We start from the raw sequence: 20836 nt of genomic DNA, 5'->3' as shown, positions 1-20836 counted from the left end.
TGGTGGTGCCTTTTCTCTATTTTCAACACCAGTACTCTTGCAACTCTCTAATCATCCCTCATCACCCTATCTCCTTTTTGATTCTCCTCTTTTGCCTCCCTTTTCCAGCTTTGAAGCCCCCTGTGATTATATTGGGCCCATTCAATAATCCAGGATAATCTATTTTATGGTATGGCCAGATGACTAGCAACCTTAATTATCCTTTTCAGTGAACTTTAACATATTAACAGGTTCTGGGTTTCTGGGGATAAAGAGTGTGGACATCTTGGGGTGGGGTCATTATTTTTCCTACCACAGGAAGTAAGGAAGAGCTACTCTGACAGGGAGGCCAAAGAGGGGATGTCAATGCACTAATAAAGGCAGTGGAGTTGCAGATTCCAAGTTTCTGAGGTTTGACATAAATTCTCGCTTTTTCTTTTTTTTTTTTTTTTTAAAGACAGCGTTGGCTGTAGCATGGAAAACTGTTTGGATAGGCAAATTTGGGGTGCAGTATTAGGAGACCACTATTACAGTCCAGGTGAGATCTAAGTAGGGAGAGAATAGCTGAAGGATTTATTTGGTCTGAGGTTGCTCTGCCCATTTGTAAGTGTTTTTCATCAAAATTCATGACATCATCGCACAGGATCTCAGCAAGTGCAGTTTCGAGTAATATGACTAAATTTGTGCAGCAGATGCTGCAATCCAGGCCTTAAATCATTCACCTGCCATCTACAAGGGTAGACGGGAATCCTGGCCAATCCCCCAATTAGCAAGGCTGAAGCTCAGAGAGGTAAACACTGAACTTTTTAACGGTCCAAATGGCAGGGGAGGCACGCAGTCCCTGTTCTGTTGCCTCAACACGGGTACAACATTGAATAACTGTTCAGGGACTCAGCGAACTAAGCCTCCTTGCTCGCCCAGTTCAACGAAGCTCGGCGGGTCTCCGAGAACACCCGGTACAGGTCCTTTCCCTCACTGCCCTCCTCTCTCCATGCCGCCTGTCCCCGCCTCGGTCGCTGGGAGGGGACCCCGCACAGCTGACTGTCGGTCGGACAAGAAGTTAGCGAGGAATTCCCCCTCAGCGGCCTGGGAGGATGTAGAGAGGGCGGGGGCTGGCGCGGGTCTGCAGTCACGTGCCCCGAGCTCTCCGACTTCCGCTTCCGTCACTGCCGGGTGCGATGGCTGCATCTGTCCGGCTGGGAGCTGCGGGCGTTTGGTCCCTCCTGACAGTTTCTGATCAGCTAACCGCACAACCACCGGTTCCCTGCTCCCAGCGGGAGGGAAATGAGTGTCTCTGGGCCGCTGCCTTCGGACGAGGTCCTGGCACGGCCACCCCACGGTCAGGGGGCCGGAGAGCAGACGCTGGGTAGGCATTATGGGCAGGGCGGCGGTGTTATGGGTGGATCACCGGGCGCCCCGCGGCAGGCAGCTACTTTAAGCTGCGGAGGCTCAGGCCCCGGAGGGGTGAGGAAACGGGTCGGCGCCGGCCCTCCTGCCCTGCGGAAGGGATGGGAAACGAGGTTCGGAGGGGGAAGCGGTGTTTTTGGGGGCAGTTGGGGGCAGTTGATGGTGAAGTCGTTCTGCGTTTATGCGACTCCAGCTCATTGTTGGTTCTTTGTTTCGCGTTGTTGGTTGAGGATGAATTTGTCACAAGGATGATTGCTTTGTAGCTTAGAGACTTGTATACCCAGTATTATTAACCACTCACTCATGAAATACTCCATCTTGCTTGTTGACGTTACTGCATCCCTGTACCTCCAGCAATCTTTCTCTACCCGAGTTCTGAGAGAGATTTAAGCCCTAAGGTCCTGAGGCAGCCGTTGAATAGTAATGGGTTGACTTGCTGTGCATCCAGTATGGTCCTTTTTCTGTACCATTCTTGGGAGAATTGAGGAAATAGTCACTCCAAGCAGTTTCGTGTTCTGTGGTGCAGATGAGGAACCCTAAATGTAGAAGGCTGCAGGACTTTGGATGTGCCTTTTCATTTACCTCCCTCCCTTTCTGGAAATATAGTGGCTACCCCCAAATAGTGCTTCATCCTTTCTTGGTCATGCTTTTCCTCAGTGATCTCCCTCTCTTCCCTCCTTAAGTTGCTTCTATAAATTTGACTTTCTTGTATATATGAGTCCCTCTGAACTTGATTCTCCATCTGCTTGCTGGATACTTGACATGGTTCTTTTGCACTAATCGCCCTTAAAGCATGTACATAAATAAAAGTAGATATCTGATCCTATTAATGGTGCCAAGTCACTCTCACTGAAAACTTTGATAGCACCCTGGACTCTTTCTTCTCACTTGCTTTCTACCTCTGTTTAATCTAGGTGATTCTACAATACTATACGGTTTCCAGCTCCTCTTTGTATTTCACTCTTACAACAGTTGAAATGCTATCTGTCTCCACTCTCTCACTCTTCCACCCCATCTCTCTCACTGCTTTCACATCAGTGCTTCAGGATAAAGCTCCAGTCATGACATTTCCCTGCTTGGAAACCTTAAATGGCTCCTAACTATTACTAAATAAATAGTCAAACCCATTAGCTTGGCACTGGAGTCCTTCTAGGCTGTCCAGATGGTTTTTATAGCTCGTTACTGCATATGTCCCATGCTCCAACTATTTTTCTGTCCAGATCAATTCTATATTCCCACCTTTCCTAATGCTGCTTCTTTTTCTTTTATTGCGTCTCTTCCAGTGCTGTCTTCACACCTTCTATTTGGAAATAGCTCTCAGATTGTTGGTGGGAGTGTAAATTGGTGGCATTTCTTTCGAAGGCAGTTTTGCAATGTCTGTTTAAAAATATGTAAACTCTTTGTCCCATCAGTCTATTTCCAAGAATTTGTCCTACAAAAACAGTGACGCAAATATGCAAAGATTAACAAGAAACCTCACTGCAACATTGTTTGAAATAGCAGGAAGTGAAAATAATCTAAGTACTCATCTATAAGTGCCTTAGTCTACTCGGGCTGCTATAACAAAGTCCCATAGTTTTGGTGGCTTAAACAACAGACATTTTATTATCACATATCTGGAGGCTGGGAAGTCTAAGATCTATGTGTTGGTTTGATAGGAATATTTCATTTGTGATAAAAATAGGGTTTATGCATGGGTATGCAAAGACAGTTTCTTGAAGGCTGTGAAAGAAACTCCAGAGTAACTAAGCACACGAGAAGGAGTATTTTTACTTTTCAGTTTATGCCCCCCCTTCTTTTGTGCTTTGTTTTTACAAGAGTAACATTTGAAAAGAACAAAAAGAAATGAAAATTTTATTCATTCCTCAAGATTCAGTGCAAATGCCCACATCCCCTTTGGGAATTGCTCCCAGACTTTTCTGGTGAAAGTGATCTTTCTCTCCTCCGAATTCCCCCATGAGTTTCTGTTTGTCTAATGGCACTTCTCATATTCTCTGATTCTCCTATACTGAACCCTTTCATGGAAGGAGACTTGCCTAATTTCTTGTTGTACTCAAACTAGTATAATACAATAATGTAGATATGCAGCAAATGTTTCTTCTATGAATAGGGTGAGGATCCTTTCTTTTTCTTTAATCTCCCACAATACAGTACCTTGGGCTTATTAACTAAATGTATGTAAAAACATGGAAACTTAGACACTTCCAATAATTAATTAGAAGATTGGGGCAGGGTAGGGAGGGAGTGGGGCTTATGAGTTAAAATGTATACAGGGTAAGGCAAAAGTAGGTTTATAGTTGTTTGTATGGAAAATAATACAATAATTAATAAATAATTATAAGAATAAACTGTATTTGTTTACTCACAACTGTAAACCTACTTTTGCCCCACCCTTGTAAATTGTAAGGGAGATGTATTAGTTATTATTCTTTAGATTTGAAATGTCCTTATTTGGGTGTTTTTTCTCTCTATAATACATTTTTTATATTTTCTTAAAGAGAGTTGCTGTTGTTTTTACTGTAATTATAAGCAAGCTGTAAGCAATGGCATTAATTCTCAGATAATACTTTCCATATGATGGTAAATCAGTGACATGATTCTTAAATGCTCCACTTTTACTATTATATTTTTATTTCGTTTGTGGAGTGCTTAAGTTTTAGTTAGCTCTTACCTGTTTGAATATTGCCTTGCAACTTTGAGAACTCCAAAGTTTGTTCATATTTTTTCAGGATCAAAATAAAAACCATACTATTTTATTTTGATCTTCAAAAGCTTATTTTGAATATGACAACATGTTGTTTTCCTCAGTCTTGCCAAATTCAAATCTGTGGTAAAAACTATACTTGAAAATGGGCTATAAGCAATGTGTTGTGATAAATGTATTTTATATAATCATCTAATTTGATGTTACTGATTATTACCAGATGATGATTAGAGATGTTTCAGAGTTTAAAAATATTTATAGAGTACAAGTTTAATAATGTGACCGTCTCATTCTTTTCTCATTCTAAATCAGTGATTATGAAATCTTACAAGCCAGTTACTGAACCCTTTTTAGCAATTGTTTTGTACTTTCCTTGGTAGAAATAGTGATTGATGAGTATTCATTTTAGACAGTCTTGAATGGCTGGCACAATGCTTACACTGCTTTTATTTAAAGGAAAAGTATAAGGCAGAGTTCCTGCCATGACACCTACATTTACACACAAGACATTATATGTCAGGGTCCAGCCCCGGGGGGAATCCAGGGGTCCCACAGGAAGAGACGGCGTCGGCGCGAATCCAGTGAGAGAGCCGAATTCTTTTCTTTCTCTTTATTCTCTAGTTAGCATTTACTGCCAGGCATCTCCGCCAAATGCTATTATAGCTCCCTTTTTATACACACACGCTGAGTTACAATTACATGGTATTAATCATTGCTTTTGTTTCACTATGTTTATATGTTTCCAGATAACAGTTAATTTATATCTATAAATTACAAAGCAGGTAGCAAATCATTCAAAGTACAAAATAACTTGAATAGCGATAACAACATCGGTAAAAGCTTTTAAAGTATTAGTACTAATAGTTAACTAACTTTACTGCTGTTGTGAGTCAAGGGGCAGAGAGAGATTAGCAGACGAAATCATTAAGGACTAACAATGGACCACCGCTTGCTCAGGTAAATGGCCTTGAGTTTATGCAGTGTCCTACTTTTTCTCACAAGATTCTAAAAGGCTTGCCCATAAGGAAATTGACATAACATTAAGAGTAGCTTTCATCCAAAGATATACATAGTGCACTTGCAAGATAGCCTAGTAGCAACATAATTTCAGAAGACATTAACTGTTATTACTTCTATGGATTCCCCTACATTCTTCTCATTATCAAAAAATCTTGGAAAGTATATAAATCTCATGAGAACATCTCACTGAGAAAGCCCAGTAACTGCCTTTAGTCAAAAAACAATTCTCTTAGTAAAACATTCTTTTCTTGCCGACTGCGCTCTCATCCTAGGCCACACAATGGACCATTCTACTATACCTTACCTAAGATACTATTGTCTAGTCAAATATTATTTATTATATTTAAACACTAGCTAAGTTCTAACTCTATTCTTCTCAGAGTGTACCACTATCTGCAGATCAAATAAGCAAGAAGAAAGGAATGCTTCTCTACTCTATCACATGAAAAGGTTAGGGAGGAAAAATGTTGAATTAAGTGAAGGCCGAAAGGTGCTCTGTGCACAGCCACTGCCTCCTACCCATTCACAAGTCACAATCTATTCTTTCTAAGGTGATTAAGAAGAAATTCTCCTACAAACTTAACCCTTTACGAGGGATATCATAGCCAGCCTCTTATGTTTACGAGCCCAGTTCAAGGGGCTTACAGGCTTTTCTGTGGAACTCACACCCTCTGTCTCATTTCCAAAGAAATTACTACAAATCTACAGGGAAAGCACGGTACTATTATCCCTGTGCCATAAATAATAGCACACACCCAGAAAAGGGGGGATATAAGGCCAGATTAATTCAAAAAGTCAAAGAGGGAAGTATCGTTGTGTCTCTCCTTTGGGTGACTTCATCAACCCGCAGCCATTGGTCTTCTCTGCTGTGACTTTGTCAATCAGCAGTTTTTGATCTTCTTCTGCTGTGACCTTGTCAGCCAGCAGTTGTGGGTCTTCTTCTGCTGTGACCTTGTCAGCCAGCAGTTGTGGGTCTTCTGCTGTGACCTTGTCAGCCAGCAGTTGTTGATCGGCTCCCGACAATTATACATTATTTTTTATAGTAAATAAAGGTGTTGATTTCAGGGGAGAATAAATTGTTAGAAAATTTCTCATCTCCTAACATGATAAAATAGCCCTCCTTTTACATGTAAATAATATATCAAGCTATATGCGAAATACACATTTTTAAAAAAAAATTATTCATTTTTTAGAGAGGAGAGGGAGAGAGAGAGAGGAGAGACAGAGAGAGAGAAGGGGGGAGGAGCTGGAAGCATCAACTCCCATATGTGCCTTGACCAGGCAAGCCCAGGGTTTCGAACCGGCGACCTCAGCATTTCCAGGTCGACGCTTTATCCACTGCGCCACCACAGGTCAGTTAGTTGACCCATACTTTTACTCACACAGAAATGAATAAAAAAGATAGGAATTGCATTTTAAAAAATGTATTGCATGCTTTTGAAAAGAAGAATTTCTTGTTTCAGTCAGTGACTGTTACCTACTTTTAGGCCTCAGACTCCTTTCCATTGAAAACTATAAATCCTCTGTCATGAAAAATACATAACCATACAGAATATAGCATATGTTATATTTTTTTAATGTAGACTCTGTGTTATACTCATAGCTTTGAAACATGTTCTGAGTGCTCATAATCCATTTTTTAGAGGATGCTTGAAGGGAAAAGTTAAAGAGAAAAGAAGGATACCTGTACTACCCTGTGTTGCATGCACTGAACCCCACTGCCGGCTCTCTTCCCTGCCTCCTTTGTAATCTCTATTCTGTGTCAATTTAAAAGCCTCCTAAATTTGATTTTGCTTGGGGACAGGTTTAAGTGACACTTCTCCAGATGAAGGGTTAATAGAGGACTTGACCGTAGAAGACAAAGCTGTGGAGCAGTTGGCAGAAGGATTGCTTTCTCACTACCTTCCAGATCTGCAGAGATCCAAACAAGCCCTCCAGGAACTCACGTGAGTGAACAAAACCAGAGATGCACCCATTTTCCCTCTGCCACAGTTACCATTTCATGTATAAGCATATACTGCATCAGGAAATATTATTATTGTGTAACGTTTCATACAGTTGAGTATTTAGTGATAGCAAACAGGAGTGGAGGAGTTCATAGTAATCTAAATGTAAAAAGTGAAATGAATACTTCTAGAGTGACTTCTAAGAAGTACTCCTAAATGTTATCTAGATTCTTTGATTAGTTTTGGTGTTTTACTATTATTTTACAAAAGTATTGCCTATTGGGGATATTGCAGAATGGGTGTACACTTGTTTCTGAGTACAGTTGCAGAATTGCCTCAATAAGAGTCACATTTGTATTCATCACTGGTTCATGAGTTCCCAGAAATCCTTAAGCATCATTTTTTTTGGAGATGTTTCATTTCATCCTCTACTACTAAATAAAGAATTGGAGGAAACATTAAGAGAGGGACAGGATAAGGAAGAGTGGAACCGTAGAGTAGGGTCAGTATGCAAATACACACCCTTGACTTAATCAGCTCCCACCCAGAAACAGTAGACTGAGTTTCTACCTTTTCTAGGGTCAGAACTTCTCTGAATTGCCCAGCTGACCTATTGTTTCTTTTTTGTGATGGTCATCGTTAAACTGGCTCTCAGCGCTGCTTCTCCTAGACCTACCCCTTGAAAACTTATATCAAAAGATTTTATTAGGGCAAAAAGAGAAAAATAACAACTGTGTGCATTTTATAAATATTATTAATGTTATAACCCTTGGATTTTAAGGTGTTAGATGAGTATAAAAAGTAGTACTATGGCCTGACCTGTAGTGGCACAGTGGATAAAGCGTCGACCTGGAATTCTGAGGTTGCCGGTTTAAAACCCTGGTTTCCCTGGTCAAGGCACATATGGGAGTTGATGCTTCCTGCTCCTCTCCCCTTTCTCTCTCTCTCTCTCTCTCCTCTCTAAAATGAATAAATAAAATCTAAAAAAACAAACAAACATTAAAAAAAAAAAAGTAGTACTATGTTCTATCTACTACATGTGGACGCTACTGTAGTTAAGCAGTTGGCAACATTCTAGATTTCTGCTAGTTTCAAGTGAGATTTCTGTAATCCCTGGTGCCTTGTATTTTAACACCAGTCAATCCTTGTGGCAAAAAATAAAGATAAAGATCTTGTTGGAGTTTGGATGAAGTACCATAGACTGACAGAAGGTGAGAAACTCTGCAAACACAACATCTGGATATCACCTTACTGTCAGGGACCTAGGAGTCAAGGTTTAATTGAAGAGTTTAATTGATGAAGACATTGGCTAAAATTTAGTGTTTTGAATATTCCCACTTCCTAGGCATGGGCAATGATTTTGATGATTATGGTAAAATCAGCTACTGTTTATTATTTTATTTACTACACACTTTACATATCATAGCTCAACTAATACCTACTTTATGAAGTATCAAATGTTATTCCTATTTCCAGGTGGAGAAACTGAAGTTTAGAGGGGTTAAGTACCTTGGAAAAGATTACACAAATAGTGTTGGAATTAACAGTTGAATGTGATGAATAAGTAGTTATTGTATATCTTGAATGTTAAGGAAAAATAAGCAGATTTCAAAGAAGTGAAAAAGAGAAATGTTTTCTAGTAGCTATCTCTTTCATCCATCTTCCCACAAATTTCACTAGTAATAAAGATGCAGTAGAAACAGTAGTGGACTAAGAGGATGCTGGGTCCTAGTCCTGGCCCTGTCATCCAATTGTTTAATGTTCATTAAGGCACTTTATCATTATAGAAAAAGGGCTACAGATGTAAAGGAGAAGGTAGTGATAGACAGAAATGAAGTTTACTTTGTAGCTCACAGTGGATAAGGATGACCAAGAACAAAGTTTAGCTTTATATATAAGAAAGGTTATGAATAGTCTTTTATAGGTATTTGTCATTTTAAGAACATTGGAAAGAAAGAAAAAGAGGTTCTAGCATCCTGGTCCCTAAAAGTAGCTGGAAGAGGTACAATTGTGAGTAGCCTCAGTGGAGCTGTCTTTGAGATAATATAGGCTTGGACCTTCCAAGGAAACAGCATTTTTTCTCAGAGGATTATTTAGATACTGCAACAGGGCTTTACAATCACACCCAGCATATTTACCACAGATTATATAGAACTTCAAGGGGAAGGAAATTAAATAATTTCCCTCTACTATGTTGTAGCTTAATATTTTCTGGAACCTTCTTCTAGAGTCCCTAGGCTTATGGGTCATGAAAGCATTGTACTGTAGTTACAATTACAGTTTTGTTATAAAGGATACAGATGAGGATCAGCCAAATGAGTAGACACATAAAGCAGGGTCTGAGGGCACCCCAAACACAGAACTTCTGTGGCCTCTCTGAGTGCAATCAGGGCACATCACCCTCCGGATATGTTCACCAACCAGGAAGCTCTACTGAACTTTGGTGTCCAGAGTTTTTAATGGGGTTTCATTAAGTAGGCATAATTGATTGAATCATTGATCATGTAATTGAACTCAGTTTCCAGTCCCCTGCCCTTTTGAGGAGAATGGGCTGATATCACATGACTCAAAATCGCAGTCCTCTGACCACATGACTGATGTTTCTGGCATGACCAGCCCCCATCTTGAAGCACTAGGGGCCCACCATAGGTTACCCCATTAGCATGAACTCAGGTGTGATCCAAGGGGCTCATGAATAAAAAGGATACTCCTATCTTTTGGGAAATTCCAAGGGTTTTAGAATAGACATGCTGGGAACCTGGAACAAAGATCAGACTAATTCATGGTTATACAACAGATGTTTATTTAGCACATATTAATTTTTTTTTAAGATTTTATTTATTCATTTTAGAGAGGGGAGAGAGAGAGAGAGAAAGAAAAAGAGAGAAGGTCCGGGGGGGGAGGACAGAAATTATCAACTTCCATATGTGCTTTGACCAGGCAAGCCCAGGGTTTCGAACAGGCAACCTCAGGGTTCCAGGTTGACGCTTTATCCACTGCGCCACCACAGGTCAGGCCCACATATTAAAATTTTTAAAATACTTTTTATTATTAATTTTTGTTTACAGGGCATGTGTGTTTATTGTTCTCTTTTTTAAAATTTTATTTACTTAAAATTTAGTTTTGCTTTATTTATTTTTTGTGACAGAGAGACAGAGAGAGAGACAGAGAGAGGGACAGATAGGGACAGACAGACAGGAAGGGAGAGAGATGAGAAACATCAATTCTTTGTTGCGGCACTTTAGTTGTTCATTGATTACTTTCTCATATGTGCCTTAACTGGGGGCTACAGCAGAGTGAGTGACCCCTTGCTTAAGACAGTGAGCTTGGGCTCAGGCCAGCAACTTTGGGCTTCAAACCAGAGACCTTTGGGCTCAAGCCAGTGACCCCACACTCAAACTAGTGAGCCCGAGCTCAAGCCAGCGACCTCAGGGTTTTAAACTTGGGTCTTCTGTGTCCCAGTCTGACACTTTATCCACTGTGTCACCACCTGGTCAGGCTTAAATTTTATTATTTTTTTTTTTATTTTTATTTATTTATTTATTTATTTTTTCATTTTTCTGAAGCTGGAAACAGGGAGAGACAGTCAGACAGACTCCCGCATGCGCCCGACCGGGATCCACCTGGCACGCCCACCAGGGGCGATGCTCTGCTCACCAGGGGGCGATGCTCTGCCCATCCTGGGCGTCGCCATGTTGCGACCAGAGCCACTCTAGCGCCTGGGGCAGAGGCCACAGAGCCATCCCCAGTGCCCGGGCCATCCCCGCTCCAATGGAGCCTTGGCTGCGGGAGGGGAAGAGAGAGACAGAGAGGAAAGCGCGGCGGAGGGGTGGAGAAGCAAATGGGCGCTTCTCCTGTGTGCCCTGGCCGGGAATCGAACCCTGGTCCTCCGCACGATAGGCCGACGCTCTACCGCTGAGCCAACCGGCCAGGGCCTAAATTTTATTTTTTAATTACAGTTGATACAAGATTATATTAGCTTTAAGTATACAACATAGTGAGTAGACATTTATATAGCTTACAGGTTGATCACTCCATAAGTCTAGTATGCATCTAACACCATACATAGTTATTACAACATTATTGACTATTTTCCCTATGCTGTAGTTTACATCTTTGTGACTATTTTCTCTTTTTATTTTTCAGTTACAGTTGACATTCAGTATTATTCTTTTTTTTTTTCTTTTTTATTTATTCATTTTAGAGAGGATAGAGAGAGGTAGAGAGAGAGCAGGGGGGAGGAGCAGGAAGCATCAACTCCCATATGTGCCTTGAACAGGCAAACCCAGGGCTTTGAACCAGCGACCTCAGCATTTCCAGGTCGATGCTTTATCCACTGCGCCAGCACAGGTCAGGCGACATTCAGTATTATTCTATGTTTGTTTCAGGTATACAGCATAGTGGTTAGATATTTATGTAATTTATAAAGTGATTCTTCTATAATAATATTGACTGCATTTCCTGTGCTGTACCTTATATCCCTGTGACTTTTTTGTAACTACCAATTTGTACTTCTTAATTCCTTCAACATTTTTACCCAATCCTCCCAACTCCTCCCATCTGGCAACCATCTGTTTGTCCTCTGTATCTCTAAGTCTGTTTCTCTTTGTTTGTTTTATTGTTTTGATTCCACATATAAGTGTATTCATATGGTACTTGTGTTTTTCTGACTAACTTATTTCACTTAGCTTAATAACCTCCATGTTCATCAATGTTGCTGCAAATGGTAAGATTTCATTCTTTTTATATATTTTGCCCATTTATCAATTGGGCTGTTTATTTTTTTATTGTTGTGTTTTAAGACTACTTTGTATACTTTTGATACAAATCTCAATGTTTTAAGTGAATAGTTTCTCCACATGTGTGGTTTATCTTTTTATTTTCTTTACAGTGACTTGTGAAGCAGAAGTATCTAATCTTAAAAGTCTGACTTACTATTTTTTTTTCTTTTGTTGATCATGCTTTTGGTATTGTATGTAATCGTCTCCTTATCAAGGTCATCTATATTTCTTCCTGCATTTTCTTCTACAAGTTTTACATTTTACATTTAGATCATCACCCATTTTGAGTTAATTCTTATGAAAGTTGTAAGGTTTGTGTTTTTGTATGTGTATATATAGACTAATGTTTTGTATGTGTATGTCCAGTTGTTGTCTTACCATTTGTTGAATAGCTTGTCTTTTCTCCAGTGCATTTGTCAAAGAGCAGTTGGTTATATTTGTGTGGCTCTAAGAGCTTTGTATACTGTTCCGTTGATTGGTGTGCTCTTACACCAATACCATGCTGTCATGATTTCTATAGTTTTATAAGTCTTGAAATTGGGTAGTGTAAGTCTTCCAATTTTGTTCTTCAGAATATATTGGCTCTTCTAGGTCTTTGCCTTTAGAGTTAGCTTATTGTATCTACATAGTAACCTACTGGAATTTAAATTGGGATTGCATTGAATCTATAGATCAAGTCAAGTTGGGAGAAATTGATACCTTAATATTGAGACTTATATTCCATGTACTTGAAATATCTCTCCATTATTTAGATCTTTTAAAAATTTCTTTCTTGAGAGTTTTATACTTTTAACATATAGATCCTGTATATTTATACCAAAATATTTCATCTGAGGTGGTTATTGTTACTGCTGGTATCTAGGAAAGCAACTGACTTTTGTATATTAATCTTGCAAACTGAAACCTTGCTATATTGACATAATAGTTCCAGGAGGGTTTTTGTTGCTTCTTTGGGATTTTCTAAAGACATTAATGTCATCTGTGAAGAAAAATAGTTTTATTTATTTCTTCTTCTCTATATACCTTTTATTTTCTTTCCTTTTCTTCTCTAGGTCCAGAAGGTCACCAGGGTAGAAAGCCCCAGGTGCCCAGGTGCCTAGCAACTGGCAAAACTGGGAAAACAAGTATTGTAGGGTGGGACCTTGTGACCTTTCCTTCCCTAGCATATCACTGATCATGCGGTTAAGACCCCCTGACCTTTCATGTGACTGGTCATGTGGTTCGGAGCTCCCCTGCGTTTCTCCCTCTGGCATGTTTCTAGTCATGCGGTAGACCCCCTTAGAGGAGGAACAAGAGACCGGAGAATAGCCTCATACAACTATTGTACAAGCCTTTGCATGACTACTCTCTTGAGCATGAAGTCCTCAGGACAGTGAGGTTCTGACCCACATCAGGAACAAAGCCTGGGGTTGTTGACCACAGAGACAGAGTTTTGATCAAACTAGAGATAACCTCTAGGCGTGGGCTGTGTTTCATCTCCAGGCCCAGAAAAGCAGCAAAACAAGACAAGCTACACCATGGCTGACTTCAGGACCAGGTGCAAAGACTGATGACCTCCTACCCTAGCTCTGACCAACCAGCCTTTGTTGTTGTTGTTGTTGTTCTTCTTCTTCTTTTCTTCTTCTTCTTCTTTTTTTTTTTCTTTCTTTCTTCTTCTTCTTCTTCTTCTTCTTCTTCTTCTCCTTCTCCTTCTCCTTCTCCTTCTCCTTCTCCTTCTCCTTCTCCTTCTCCTTCTCCTTCTCCTTCTCCTTCTCCTTCTCCTTCTCCTTCTCCTTCTTCTTCGAAGGGGGAGAGATGAGAAGCATCAACTTGTAGTTGCAGCACTTTTAGTTGTTCATTGATTGCTTCTCATATGTACTTGACTGGGGAACTCCAACCTCACCAGTCACCCCTTGCTCAAGCCAGCGACCTTGGGCTCAAGCCAGTGACTACGGTGTTTTAAACCTGGGTCTGCAGTGTCCCTGGTCGATGCTCTATCCACTGTGCCACCACCAGTCAGGCTCTCTTCATTCTTATTTCTTTTTCTTAATCATTGTACCTTGTTTAGCATAGTTTTGCAAGAAAATCATATTTTTCTTTGTCAATAAATATTTTCATTAGGTGACCCCTCAATATCACTTGTTTCTGTGATCCTTGCATTGATTGATCTAGAGAAGTATATTAGGAAATTTGGCTTCTCTTTCTCAATAGAAAGTTTTGAATCAGAATTTTTATGAGGAATCTTTGAAATGACATGTTCTGACATTCTCACTTTATAAGTGAAGAAATTTATGCCCAGGGAAATAAACTAAATTTCTAAGGTTACACAACTGATTATTGGTAGGGGAATCTTGTGATTCCTAATCTTTTTAAAATTTTTTAATCTTGCTTTCTATTTATCCCTTTAGACTTATTATCCCTTGAAATTTCATTTCTTCCATCTCTAAACTGTCACTGCTCCTCATTTCTTTTGTGGTATTCCTCAAATTTTAATATATATAAAACATGGAGTTTATTGGGCAACATAGTATAAAAATCTTTTTTGAGATAATACAGAAAGTTGCTAAAAATAACAAGTAAAAATAATTTTAAATTATTTAATGATTTTAGTTACTAGATTCTGAAATTGAGGCAACAATAAAAGACACATTTAGTTATAATGTGGCTTTGGAATATTATTTAAAAAAAATAATGCTAAACCAAATAAGTCTTGAAGAATCAGTGCATTTCCAACTTATTTCTACTTTTAACATTAACCAAAATGAATGTGATTCCTTTTTTTTTTTTAGTGACAGAGACAGAGAGAGGGACAGATAGGGACAGGCAGGCAGGAAGGGAAAGAGATGAGAAGCATCAATTAATTCTTAATTGCAGCTCCTTAGTTGTTCATTGACTTGCTTTCCCGTATGTGCCTTGACTGGGGGGCTACAGCAGAGAGAGTGAGTGACCTCTTGCTCAAGCCAGCAACCTTGGGCTTCAAGCCTGCTACCTTTGGCCTCAAGCCAGTGACCATGGGGTCATGTCTATGATCCCATGCTCAAGCCAGGCACCCGGTGCCCAAGCTGGTGAGCCCGTGCTCAAGCCGGATGAGCCAACGCCCAAACCGGCGACCTAGGGGTTTCAAACCTAGGTCCTCTGCATCGCAGTCTGATACTCTATCCACTGCGCCACCTCCTGGTCAGGCTGAATATGATTCCTTTTAATGAACTAGCACTGAATAGTATATAATGTTTATTTTGGCTGTGTGATTTTGTTTCAGACAAAACCAAGTTGTATTATTAGACACACTGGAACAAGAGATTTCAAAATTTAAAGAATGTCATTCCATGTTGGATATTAATGCTTTGGTAAGTATGATTTAGTTGATGTACCTAATGACATCTTATTTTAGAAATAGGTGGATTTATCCTCCCCACTTTGTACATATGTATATTTGGTATCTTTTCTTTTAATTTTTAAAGGTTAGAATTTGTCTTTTAATAGGAAATTTTGTTTTACTTTACTGGAACTTCCACTGTCTTGAAATGTTATCTTTCAAATGTTGAACTTATGATAGGAACTAGAACTTGTTTATGAAAGTCTGGAGTAGATCTTTATTTTTATAAAAGAGAACTAGCCCTGGCCGGTTGGCTCAGCGGTAGAGCGTCGGCCTGGCGTGCGGGGGACCTGGGTTCGATTCCTGGCCAGGGCACATAGGAGAGGCGCCCATTTGCTTCTCCACGCCCCCCCTCCTTCCTCTCTGTCTCTCTCTTCCCCTCCCACAGCCAAGGCTCCATTGGAGCAAAGATGGCCTGGGCACTGGGGATGGCTCCTTGGCCTCTGCCCCAGGCACTAGAGTGGCTCTGGTCGCGGCAGAGCAACGCCCCGGAGGGGCAGAGCGCGTTGCCCCTTGTGGGCGTGCCGGGTGGATCCCGGTCGGGCGCATGCGGGAGTCTGTCTGACTGTCTCTCCCCGTTTCCAGCTTCAGAAAAATACAAAATAAATAAATAAATAAATAAAATAAAAATAAATAAAAGAGAACTAAAAAGTAAAAAATCTTCTGGATACTATTTTTTCCCTTAAGGAAAATGCATGTCCTTTTATAAATTACATCATTTTTAATATTTGTATTTTATTTAATTGTATGGCATTTTTATAGTGTTACAACAAATTAATGCTGAAACGGACCCTTTGAAGTTCAAGACCCTTTATAGCTTTCAATATGAGTGCTAATAGTTGAATTTCATCAGAAGCTCTATAGCTTTTTGATGAGAGGAACCTATACTCTTTATTTTAAGAAATGAGATTAACAAAAATCAGGAACCTAGGACTACCTTTCTCTTCAAGGATATTACATATAGCTTGGTTTGCATGATCTTATATACCAGGGGTCAGGAACCCTTTTGGCTAAGACAGCCATGAACGCCACATATTTTAAAATGTAATTCTATGAGAGCCATACAGTGGCCTGTGTACATTACGCATTATCCAATAAAAATTTGGTGTTGTCCCGGAGGACAGCTGTGATTGGCTCCAGCCACCCACAACCATGAACATAAGCGGTAGGAAATGAATGGATTGGAATACATGAGAATGTCTTATATTTTTAACGTTATTATTATTTTTATTAAAGATTTGTCTGCAAGCCAGATGCAGCCATCAAAAGAGCCACATCATGGCCCTGGCCGGTTGGCTCAGTGGTAGAGCGTCGGCCTGGCATGCAGAAGTCCCGGGTTCGATTCCCAGCCAGGGCACACAGGAGAAGCGCCCATCTGCTTCTCCACCCCTCCCCCTCTCCTTCCTCTCTGTCTCTCTCTTCCCCTCCCGCAGTGAGGCTCCATTGGAGCAAAGATGGCCCGGGCGCTGGGGATGGCTCCCTGGCCTCTGCCCCAGGCGCTAGAGTGGCTCTGGTTGCAACAGAGCGAGGCCCCAGAGGGGCAGAGCATCGCCCCCTGGTGGGCAGAGCGTCGCCCCCTGGTGGGCGTGCTGGGTGGATCCCGGTCGGGCGCATGCGGGAGTCTGTCTGACTGTCTCTCCCCGTTTCCAGCTTCAGAAAAATACAAAAAAAAAAAAAAAAAAAAAAAAAAAAAGGAGCCACATCTAGCTTGCAAGCCATAGGTTCCTAACCCGTTATACACTTTCATACATACCTCAGTAAATGGACTTTTAATCAATTGGACAAATGTAGCTTATTGATGTTTTTCCTTTTATAACAGTCAAAAAGAAAGTTCATCTTCTAGCATTAGACAGAGTAAATACAAAGTCTTCTGCTCTGTAGTTCCTGACTTGTGAACAAGGAGGGCAAGGCTATACTGACTTAGGAATATTTGTTGAATGAATGAATGAATGATAAATGAACTAAGCAGTTGTAATACTGTTGCTTCTGTCTGAAGGGCAGAAACTAAATCTTCCTAGGTCTTCTCTCAGCCTCAGAGTGGTTCTCATTATTGTTTATGAACTGAAAATTAGAAGGTACAGAGAGAGAGAGAGAGAGAGAGGGAATGAGGGAGGGAGGGACAGAGGAAGAGAGGGAGGGTAAAAGGGTGTGTAAGCTCTAGAGTTAACCAGACTAGGACTTTCTGTATAGCTACATGAAAGTTACTAATCTCTCTACTGATATTTCTTTTTTTTGTGTGTGACAGAGACAGAGAGAGGGACAAATAGGGACAGGCAGACAGGAAAGGAGAGAGATGAGAAGCATAAATTCTTCCTTGTGGCACCTTAGTTGTTCATTGATTGCTTTCTCATATGTGCCTTGACTAGAGGGCTACAGAAGACCAAGTGATCCCTTGCTCAAGCCAGTGCTCTTAGGCTCAAGCTGGTGAACCTTGCTCAAACCAGTTGAGCCCACGCTCCTGCTGGCTACCTCGGGGTCTCGAACCTGGGTCCTCTGTGTCCCAATCTGATGCTTTATCTACTGTGCCACCACCTGGTCCGGTTCTACTGACATTTCTCTAATTTTTGTTACCTGGTCTTCTCTTCCTGTTACCTTGCCTGAGAGTGAGATATGAGGTGCTTTTTTTCCTTTTCTGCCATCTCTGGCTGAGATGGAAAGTCTATACCCATAACTCCTCGGGAAGAAGAGGGTCCTTACAGAGGCAGTTCTGCTTGGCCTGGCTCCAGGAGCCCACAGCCAGCTCTCGAGACACAGCCTGGCTCTTCCTGCTGGGCAGACACTGCTGTCCTTTGTATCCTGGCTTGATGTCTCCCTGTAAAGGCAGAGAGAGTGTTTTATTTTTCTCAAATGAAACTGATGGCATTATTGGGTAGTCTTAAATTTTAGGATTATATTGCATTTTTTTAAAGCAAAATGTTATTTGTATATAATTTTTATGTTCAATCTGAACTGAATCAAGTGCCTTCAACATCCTACTAATGATTTAAATGAAATTTAAATTTTGGAATTAAATTGTGGAGATAATTAAGGATTTAAAAAATCTGGCCAATTTTAGAAGAATGAACTCTAATTTAGGCATTGATTTATTTATCCATTTTGATAGTTTAGTCTGTTTTAACTTGACTTTTCATTTATTTTTCTATGTTAAGTTCACCGAAGCTAAACACTATCATGCCAAGTTGGTGAATATAAGAAAGGAAATGTTGATGCTTCATGAAAAGACGTCAAAGTTAAAAGTGAGTAGGGAAATTCTGTTACGTTCTTTATAAAAGTAGAGGTTTAATTGTCTGGTTGTTTTCAGTATTCATTTTCTGACTTATATATCCATATATTATACAATAACATACTTAATTCATGGTACATTGTTTTTTTCTAAAACATTCTTTTGAACCCCACCCTGGGATTTTCTACTAAAAGCTGGGCTAGTAGGCTCATATTCTTTGAATATGTCACTGTAATTCTCATTTAATGTAGTAACAAATTTTTTTTGTTCCAGGGAGACCTTAAGTTACCCAAAATGAATTTAAAAGTTAAATATGAAATTTAGTAATACATATCGATTACCTTACATCCAAGCATTTTTAAATTAGGCCATAACCTATAAACCTTAATTATTCTCTTGGTTTTTGAATTTTTGACATAGAAAAGAGCACTTAAGCTGCAGCAGAAGAGGCAAAAAGAAGAGCTGGAAAGGGAGCAGCAACGAGAGAAAGAATTTGAAAGAGAAAAGCAGTTAACCGCTAAACCAGCGAAAAGGACATGACAAGTTGAATGTGTTGTATGTGTTTCCTTCTGCATCCCATATTCTTTGGATTTAAGATGACTTAAGTGTAGACTGAAGTTAAGGTGGTGCCTTACACCATTGTGTCCTGTTTTGAAATCCTTTCCCCAGGTGTGCTGTCTCTATATGTTCATTTTAGCCATTTAAGAAGCTTCCTTCCCCCAAATAAAAGACAGAGTATCACTTGGGTGGATATGTATGGGTAATTTTTCAACTTCTGTTTTTTTTAATTTTAAAAATCATTATTTTGGCCTTGAATCATTTATAAACTGGAAATGGTTTGATTGCTTTTTACCACTCTAGACTTGAAGTGGTTAAAAATTAGTATGAATTTTTAAGCTTCTTATTAACTGGATTTAAAAGTTTTATATTTTATGAAATGACTTGGCTTTTTGACAATTCAGTGCTGGTTTTAAACAATTGCCTTTTCATTGATTGATTAAGGAGAAATGCCAACTATTGAATCACATATGCTCTGGAAGAGGTGGTATAAGTCTTTGTGAAGAACGTGATAGAAAAATGGTAGATTCCACTAAACATATGCCCTATCCGCCTCTTAGCATCGTTGCTCTCTAGTTCTTATGTAGCTTCTGCATTCATGGTAGGTGTGTATCTATCCTAAAGTTTGGCAGGGGTGGTGGTAGAGCTGTCACACACTCAAATATACTTATATATCTATACTTATTAAGAATTATCACACACTGAGATACAGTTGTGAATCTGGTAAGGTAGTGAGCTCAACTTTCCAAATGGAAGGTCTAATCCAGGCGTGGCCAACAGTTTTTGCCCTCGGGCCAGATTAGAAAGAAAACTTTTTTCATGGGCTGGACAAAATATTAAAATTAAAAAATGTTAAATACAAAAATGATTCGTTTAAGTAAACAAAATTTTATTATGTAATTTGTTTATGAATAAGTGTGAGTGAAAAAAATTTTAATATACAATATTATTTTAATAAAAATATATTTTAATAAAAATATAGTTACATACCATATAAATATCCAAACTATCACAATCAATCGAAACAACATTTAATTAATAGAATGAGCTTGAAGGGGTTATATTGCAAATAAAACAATTATTTCGTTTTACAAACAGCCTGGACACATTTTCAGTTATCAACTGCAGCTATTGTCTATGCTACAATGCCACTTGATTCAGCACACTTGCCCACAAAAATAACGAATTGTTTGACCTTGGGTGTGCACTGGGAAACTCCGCCTAAAAGAATGTGGATTTTACATCGCCGCTAAATGTCAAACAGTTCATATCGAGTACAGACAAGTACAAAAGTTGTAAATCTTTATAATGGAATTTTTAAAAAAAATAAAGAACTATTGCGAATCCATTCGACCAATTATTGGAAGTTAACCCTAGATTAGTCACACGCGGAATTCTTTTCTGCGTATCATTATCTTCTTAAATATCTCGATTTCCAATCATCAAAGATGCTTCTGCTTCTGAGTAGCTGAGATTTTAAAGTAGCGGAGAATATTAAAAATTTAATTGCAGGCCGCATAAACTCATTACGTGGGCTGGATTCGGCCTGCGGGCCATATGTTGGCCATGCCTGGTCTAATCGCTAGTTCTGTCCTCTGATTTGCTGTGTGTCCTTACATATAGTTACTCTTTTTGTGCTTTAAAAAAATTTTTAGGCCCTGGTGGGTTGGCTCAGCGGTAGAGCATCGGCCTAGCGTGCGGAGGACCCGGGTTCGATTCCCGGCCAGGGCACATAGGAGAAGCGCCCGTTTGCTTCTCCACCCCTCCGCCGCGCTTTCCTCTCTGTCTCTCTCTTCCTCTCCCGCAGCCAAGGCTCCATTGGAGCAAAGATGGCCCGGGCGCTGGGCATGGCTCTGTGGCCTC

General features: G+C 39.9%; 1 protein-coding gene, 1 non-coding gene and 1 pseudogene across 2 annotated transcripts; 1 reads left to right on the top strand and 2 right to left on the bottom strand.

The window, feature by feature from the left end:
• The window catches only part of LOC136335457 (large ribosomal subunit protein uL3m pseudogene), a 39640-nt pseudogene extending 38473 nt beyond the window's left edge, over positions 1-1167 (bottom strand).
• Positions 1141-20605, top strand: BLOC1S6 (biogenesis of lysosomal organelles complex 1 subunit 6). Its single transcript, XM_066276536.1, has 5 exons — positions 1141-1345; positions 6915-7056; positions 15076-15163; positions 18342-18428; positions 18836-20605. The coding sequence occupies exons 1-5, from the start codon at positions 1264-1266 to the stop codon at positions 18953-18955; spliced, it is 519 nt and encodes a 172-aa protein (XP_066132633.1). The 5' UTR covers positions 1141-1263; the 3' UTR covers positions 18956-20605.
• On the bottom strand, positions 10916-10991 carry TRNAD-AUC (transfer RNA aspartic acid (anticodon AUC)). Its single transcript has one exon. It is a non-coding gene; the product is annotated as a tRNA-Asp (tRNA).
• Positions 20606-20836: the final 231 nt, after the last annotated feature.

The sequence above is a fragment of the Saccopteryx bilineata genome, chromosome 4 (assembly GCF_036850765.1).
Source record: "Saccopteryx bilineata isolate mSacBil1 chromosome 4, mSacBil1_pri_phased_curated, whole genome shotgun sequence".
Taxonomy (NCBI): Eukaryota; Metazoa; Chordata; class Mammalia; order Chiroptera; family Emballonuridae; genus Saccopteryx; species Saccopteryx bilineata.
This window is presented reverse-complemented; position numbering and strand designations above follow the sequence as displayed.

What these genes read in the sequence shown, in the direction of transcription:
- BLOC1S6 (XM_066276536.1), top strand. Translation starts at nt 1,264, where the DNA reads ATGAGTGTCTCTGGGCCGCTGCCTTCGGACGAGGTCCTGGCACGGCCA. An exon ending in CAAGCCCTCCAGGAACTCAC is followed by an intron (nt 7,057 to 15,075) that starts GTGAGTGAACAA and finishes ATTTTGTTTCAG; the next exon opens with ACAAAACCAAGTTGTATTAT. An exon ending in TGTTGGATATTAATGCTTTG is followed by an intron (nt 15,164 to 18,341) that starts GTAAGTATGATT and finishes TTCTATGTTAAG; the next exon opens with TTCACCGAAGCTAAACACTA.